Genomic DNA, 7503 nt, shown 5'->3' with positions numbered 1-7503 from the left:
AAACGCAGGTCCTCAGACTTGGCCACAGACATGTTTACCTTATCTCTCTAGGTCATGAGGGGATTCCTAAGTGAATTAATGAGAAACAAAAAAACAAAACATGCTGCCTGACCCATCCTAAGTACCTAGTGGTGTGAACTCACCAGAGTCTGCACAAATGCCCCTAACTAGCTGTCTAATAATTACTTCTATTTGAAATTTATAGTGTGCTGATGTTGAGGTAAGACCACAGACTGCATCATGCTGGAGAACAGGAAAAGTGTAGTAAACTGTTTCTTACACATTTTGCATGTGTTTGTTGACACTTTTGGGTAGACAAGTACGGAAAAAAGGGATCTGACCCAGAGGAAGAGGGTGGCTACAAGAGCATCTGGCCTACCCCTGACCACTATATATTTTGTATTTTGGTGGCACCCACCCCAGACCCCTCGTGGGCACAAGGTTTCAGGTGTGTGTGTGTGTGTGTGTGTGTGTGTGAAATTGACCCTATAAAGAAATCCACAGAGACAGAAAAACTCAGAACACCAACTTGTAGGTACCTTTTCAGACTAAGCTTTTATTTTTTTGATATTACAAACCAGTTTTCTTTATTCACAAACCACTGTAAGTGATATAAACACTAATTTCTAAAGACAGATATACACATTTCTGGGTTTGCAGATTGAGTGATGTGTGTTAAGAAGTCACTATATGCCACATTAATCTTTTTTCCATAATTCATAATAGCAATAGTTATTTAGATAAATGAAAACATTCCAAATAAATACTGTTTTTTTAAAAAATCCAAAATGTTTGTTTACACCTCTGACATGACATTTTAAAACGACTTATATCGGCAGCTCAGCAGAGTGCCTAGACAAAAGATTCTGCGACATCGGTTGGCTCCCACTTGCTCTAAATGAGTTTATTAAAACTACAGACACTCGTGGGGGGAAAGTACATTTCATTGATGAAAATCAAAACTGCAAATGAGTTTTACTTTAGCCAGCACAGTAAGAATTCCATGTTTGTGATTTCATACACAATGCAGGTTCTGGGCTGAAAGCTGGGGCGGCTGGGAGGGATCCGTCGACCCTTCTGCAGCCCTGTTTCTATCACTATCTTTATCCCATTGGGGTCGAATGCGACAGCATGGCAATAAGTTCTTGCCTTGGGTAGCATCAACCAGGTGCACACATGGCCATCCCACTGAAGCAGGTGGGAATGGGGATTTTCAAGACTTGCCGCAAACAGTCTCTTCTCAGCCCTGTCTCTCCCGACTCCGAAGGGAGAGAAAAGACCAAGCTCTAGGTTTTTCTCTTCTTAGCAGTTCAGCAGTTTCTCTCCCTTCCCCTCCTCGCCCTTTCCTTTTCTTCCTCTCCCCAACCATAATCATCTGTTTTAGGTATCGAAGCTACAGAAACTTTGTTTTCAAATCTCACGAAACTTTATTGATGGTTTAATATCCAACCGATCTTACGGGCATGCACGTAGGATGACTAGGAAAAGCTGGATCACAAACACTTTTTTTTTTCTTTTTAAACTTTTGTTTGGTTTAGATTTTTTAAAGCGGTTGTTACAGCGGATTGGCAGGTTCACAGCGTGAGTTGATACTTACTAAAGTGCGCGCCATGGGCCTGCTCTGCACACACAGGCGGTAACGCTACTCAGGGAGACAGCTTGCTGATACTTTATAATTTAAATACAAAATCGGGAAGACCCGTGACAGATACCCCAACTTAAGTTAACTTGTAAACAGGACAACATGGTGGGGGATTCAAACACAAGAAAGTTACAAGCTGCAATTTTTCTGCTGTGCTGCTCTGGCCCTGCGTCCAAGAAAGAGGGGGCAGAAGCTGCTCTGGGGATGAGGGGTGGGTGTAGGGGAGGTGGGTGTGGGGGAGGGTCTAGTTTTGGTTTTTGTCTCTTTTTTTCTTTCCTTCTGACACAGTCCTCTTGGGCCTCGGAGACAGAAGTAAAGATGCCAGTTTAAGATAACCCTGGGGCACTGGGGAAAGGGGAGGGCGGGCTCTCACAGACTGAAAAATTGCAAGTTGCTCACAGGCGTCATGTTTTCAAAAAGTATCAAGCTGATGAAAATACCATGGTTATCTCTATTCAATGATTGCGATACTTGTAAAATGCGACTATAAATCCAGATATGATTATCATGTAATTCCATAAAAATTATACGTCTGTCTCTAACAGTTCATCTACTAAGCTAAAACTAAAGCCTCAGAGACTGTTTCTAGAACATAACTCCACTGCACAGATGTAAATTTTATACATATTTTTAACTGGTACAAAGAATTTAAGTTTTTATTACTTTCTTTTTTTTGGAAAAAAAGAAAAAAATAGAAACAGTGCTTTTTTAATCACCTTTTTATTAATGTTAATTTTTCCCTCCCATAATATAAAAGTCAGCAGTGATATCAATAATTTCTCATACTGGAAGAAATATAAAAAGAATGCTTATTGATGGCCTAACTAGTAGTCTTTGCTTAAATAACTAGTGGGTCGGTAAGAAGCTGAGCACTGCCGGTGGAATGCTAAGAGGGTGGACTTACACAGCTTCCTTCGCCTCCAAACTCAGTGCCATAAGAAGTGGTTTCTTAGCAGAGCCTTGAGCTTGACTTTGCCAGGAGTAACTTAGAACCATAGATTTAGGATCGTTGGTGCAGTGGGTCATTTTAGATTCATCAGTTACTATATATATCTATGTATATATATAATTTTCTTTCAGTCAAACCCCAATCCCAAACCCCTAAGCCCCTCCCGGCCTCCCCTTTCACAGAATAAAATAATATAGATGCAGAAAGAATGACTCGTCACCTAGACTCTTCCCAAACACCTTAACCCCGGTAGCTTCGTGGTCAGCATATAATTCATTTACATAATATAGCACTCTGGATATGGCCCTAAATCGGTTTTTATTCATATCTAGCCTCTCTCTAGATCAACCACAAAAACTTCTACAGCCAGCGACTGAACTACGAGAACCTTCAGAAACCAAAGACCCACAATATTAAAATACACAGAACAAAATATCTGAGGTATAAGATAAAAAATGTAATTTTTTTCCTCTTTTTATTTTTAGTTGTTTTCTTTGAGTTGCTAAAATGATGTCCTACTGCGTGTGTTGCAACACTCAGGCCTCGGGAAGCTTTCTCTCTCCCCACACTGGAAGGTTGTTTTTGTTTGTGTTTGTTTGTTTGTTTGCTATGATTTGTCATTTAATATGGAGCAAAGCGGTTGTATCCCCCTCGGTATATACTAGCCTGCAATGAAGAAAGAACGAGACCCACATCATCAGCATGGCTCCTAGTCTTGGCATCAGTCAAGGGCGCAAAAGCATTCTGAAACAAAGCAATTTGAGGGGTGTGGTTTTTTACATGTTTCCTTTTGTAACATGTGGATCATCAAAAAGACTAATGTTAAAAAAAATAGACACTCAAAACCAACCAAAATAGAGGGCATCCCCTTCCCCATTCCAGGACCTATTCAGAAAGCTAATTGGTATATGGTCAGTCCTGACCTCTCCCAGCAACTCCTTATGGAGAACAAATCCCCAGGAAACTGAGTGGATCCACTGGTCCTACTAGCAATGAGGACTCCAGTGTACAGACGGGGCGGTGGATGGATAGGTACTGGCTCATTTTACTGGTTTGCTTCCTTGGTGAATGGACGGATTGACCGATACGGTGCTCCACTGGGAGAAGTTCTATCTACGGTCAGTGATGAGTCTAGACGGTTTGTTGGATGTAGGGATTCGGTTCTCCTTTCCTCCCTTTCCTCAAAAGGCCTAGGTGTTGAAGTGGGGTTGTTGAATGCCACATTGAAGAAAAAAAAGGGGGAGGGGATCTGGTTAGGAACTTTTGGGTTCTGATGTTGTGGTGGGGGTGGAAGAGGGGCACTGCTGGGTGTGGTTAAGCTTTTGTAGACGTAGAATAGTGGACTTTTCTAATCCTGCTTGGGTTTTTACGACCCAGGGTCTAGGGACCTGTCTGACCAGAGCTTTCTATGGCTATGAGGTGACCCTTAACCGTTTCCTTTTGCTAAAAGTATTGGTGATTCTTTTCAATGAATGCCTGTGGGGCTGATTTCTTAGGAAGAGGACTGATATTCTTGACTCAAGCAGAAGACTGCATGCCAAAGCGCTGTAATGATCGCATATGCTCTCACGCGATGGGCACGTCTTACTGGACTCAAGAGTTTTAGTGCATAGAAGTTTGAACAAGTACAGGCAAATTCACCCCACCCTTGCCCCCCACTTTGCCCTCCCCTTACCCTTCCCAAAACAAAAATAAAATCCCAGACTTCCCGTCCCACCCAAGGAAAAAAAAATAAAAACAAGACAACCCCCAAAGCCAGCTGATTCCTTAATTTCTTATATACTGGGCACACACACAAAGTGTGCCCCACTCTCTACTTTCTCTCCTGGGCGACTATGACTTTAAACATGAATTGTAAAAGGGGAGGAGAGGCAGGCAGATTCTCAGCTGCCTGACAGCAGAGGCCTGGAAGTGTGCAGCTTAGCTCCTCTGAAGTCTGTGCTGGGGCTGGAACCTTGGGGCTATGTGAATGAGCAGCACGGGAGGGAAGGGAAAAAAAAGAAAAAAAAAGTTCTGCATTGACACTGCATTCCGTTAGTGATGGATTTAATTATCAAAATGACTAATTATTCCATTAAGGTAAGTGCTCGCTAGGTGAGACTTGCAAAATTAGAAATATAATAACTTACATGCACTACATTGCCAAGAAATTAAGACATTTATCAAGTTTACTGGGAGGATTAATGTGGCATTTTAGCTGCTGTTAGCACAAGAGACAAATTCAATTAAGGGAAAGTGAGAGGGCTTCAACCATCAGCCCGTACTGAGGCCCCAGCTGGGGGTGGGAGGGCAGGGAGGAGGGGAGGAAGAGCAGAGGGCAAGGAGGAATTGCTACTCACCATGGCACCAACGCCGTAGGTGGGGGCTGGAGCAAGTGTGTGGTGGTAGGGGTCGGCAGCATAAACTCGTCCGTAACTGCAAAGGAAGAAGTGAGACTAGTCTATCGCATACTGTTCCCGTGCAGAAGATAGAGACTACCAAGACATCGTGGAGGGGCTGTGCTCATCTCAAACTATGAAACGTCCCCACTCTGCCACAGGACACGAAGAAGCTCAGTCTGAGCATGGTGGTCCGTTTAACACAGCTGGTCATACGGACGTATTCCACATACAGTCATGTGCAAGCTAATGACTGGGACCCATTCTGAGAAGTGCAGCATTGTAAGATCTTGTCTTTGAAATATCATAAAGTACATTTACACAAACCAAGAAAACCTTGGTGGTAAAATATCAAGGAACCACAGTCATAGGTGTGGCATGGACTGTAAGCATACCCATGTGTATGCACACACACATACACACACACATACACACACCCCATACTTCACATTCTCCCCCACTGTGATATCACTACTTCAGAGTCTGAGGCAGACAGGAAGCAAACACTAGAGAGACTGTTCTTAAGAATTCCAGTGTCCCAGACAGAATTTAGTGCTCAACAGTAGATAGGTGGATGGGTCTTTTCATCTGGTTTTACTGTCACCAAGCAAATGGGTTCTGGCACATCAGGAAGAGTGCAGAGATCTGTTGGTACAGTTCCTGTCCAGGACTTCCTGCAGACTGCCAAGTAGCGGCTGTACTCAGGTGAGACACCTGGAAAGCTCTGTGGGCTCCCTGGGTCAAACAGAAATCATAGCCTGGTTTGGTTTTAATCTTAGCATCCCAGTATCTCATCTGTCCTTGGCCCATTTCTTGAGACAGGAATATTTGGAGCAGTGTATTTTAGTCATACTTCCTGAACTTTTGACCTCTCTTCTATCTCTATTGTCTTTATTCCTCAACTGCTGTAGCTTCAAGGGCTCGCATTAGGATGAAAACAAACAAGGGACAGAAGCCAAGTGTCCTGGGTGTTCAGGGAATTTCTAGATTGGAACACTACATACATGTTGAGTTTATTTCATATGTTGTATGTGACATGGTAGACAACTGGAGGGGACTGTGGAACCTCTCAGGGTGACATGCATACTTGATTCACAATATGTCCTTGCTTGTTTGACACCCATCCCCAGACAGCTTTCTGGAGATGGTTTGAACAGTGAGATGTTGATACTGATCAAAGCTCAGAGGCAATCTGAGGATAGGATAGGATAGGATAGGATAGGATAGGATAGGATAGGATAGGTAGGATAGGATAGGATAGGATAGGATAGGATAGCGTAGGGTAGGGTAGGGTAGGGTAGGGTAGGGTAGGGTAGGGTAAAGTAGGATAGGTAGGATAGGTAGGATAGGATAGGTAGGATAGGATAGGATAGGATAGGATAGGATAGGATAGGATAGGATAGCATAGGATAGCATAGGATAGCATAGGATAGCATAGGATAGCGTAGGGTAGGGTAGGGTAGGGTAGGGTAGGGTAGGGTAGGATAGATAGGATAGGATAGGATAGGATAGGATAGGATAGGATAGGATAGGATAGGATAGGATAGGATAGGATAGGATAGGATAGGATAGGAGGATAGGATAGGATAGGATAGGATAGGATAGGATAGGATAGGATAGGATAGGATAGGATAGGGTAGGGTAGGGTAAGGTAGGGTAGGATAAGGTAGGGTAGGGTAGGGTAGCGTAGGGTAGGGTAGGATAGAGTAGGGTAGGGTAGGGTAGGGTAGGGTAGGGTAGGGTAGGGTAGGATAGGATAGGATAGGATAGGATAGGATAGGATAGGATAGGATAGGATAGGTAGGAGACAGGGTTCCTGGAAAGCAAGTTTGCCATGGAGACTCTAGCACAAGCTGTTCATAGAGAGGGTGCTCTCTAGAGGAAAGAGAGGCAGGAAGCATAGCAAGAAAAAAGAGAACAGGAATGGGTAAGCTGGACACTGCCTTTGATCTGATTCTGTTGGTTGCCTGTTAGAGCTTTCTCCCCTGTAGGCAAGCCACTTAGTTTTTTAATGCCCAAGTAAACACAATTGCTGCCTGCTGAGGACTTTCCTGTGAGGTGGGAGATTAAGCACCTGGTTGAAATAGCAGAGCCCAGTGAGTGGAGCTGGAGGTGGAGGGCAGCTAATTTCCTTAGCTCACAGCACTCAGCACTCAGCTGTTGGGGGTGGAGGGTGCCTCTTTCCCACTTAGTGGTGTCTCTGAGTTTTAAACATCTTTTGACTCTAACCTTTTTCTTTTCGTTTTTTTTTTTTATGAATGGGTTTACTCATACTATCTCTGATCCTCTGTATTTCTCCTTATATTTTCCATATTTTCCTTCTAATAATATTCTTCAGAGTCTATTAAAACAGGGAGTTGACCCAAGACATTGGGTCAAACTCAGGCCTATGGCAACATGGTCCAGGCCCAAGTCCTTGTTCCTTTGGATAAGATCCAGCTGATTGCTCAACTTACTAAACCTGGATGGAGGTGGGCGGTCCTTGGACTTCCCACAGGTCAGGGAGCCCTGATGGCTCTACGGGCTGATGGGGG

At 43.6% G+C, this 7503-nt stretch overlaps 1 protein-coding gene across 15 annotated transcripts in view; it reads right to left on the bottom strand.

Moving 5' to 3' along the window:
• Positions 1-559: 559 nt before the first annotated feature.
• The window catches only part of Rbfox1 (RNA binding fox-1 homolog 1), a 1689477-nt gene continuing 1682533 nt past the window's right edge, over positions 560-7503 (bottom strand). For 10 of the 15 annotated variants that reach the window (XM_026780390.1, XM_026780381.1, XM_026780380.1 and 7 more), the window contains 2 exons: positions 4931-5006; positions 560-4552 (listed from right to left, as the gene is read on the bottom strand). In XM_026780390.1, the coding sequence (XP_026636191.1) occupies positions 4405-4552; positions 4931-5006 (224 nt within the window). In that variant the 3' untranslated portion in view covers positions 560-4404. The remainder of the gene's footprint in view (positions 4553-4930; positions 5007-7503) is intronic. The other 5 variants (XM_026780391.1, XM_026780387.1, XM_026780384.1 and 2 more) reach the window with 2 other exon arrangements.

The sequence above is a fragment of the Microtus ochrogaster genome, chromosome 7 (assembly GCF_000317375.1).
Source record: "Microtus ochrogaster isolate Prairie Vole_2 chromosome 7, MicOch1.0, whole genome shotgun sequence".
NCBI lineage: Eukaryota > Metazoa > Chordata > Mammalia > Rodentia > Cricetidae > Microtus > Microtus ochrogaster.
Note: the sequence above shows the minus strand (reverse complement) of the source record. Positions and strands in the feature narration are given on the sequence as shown.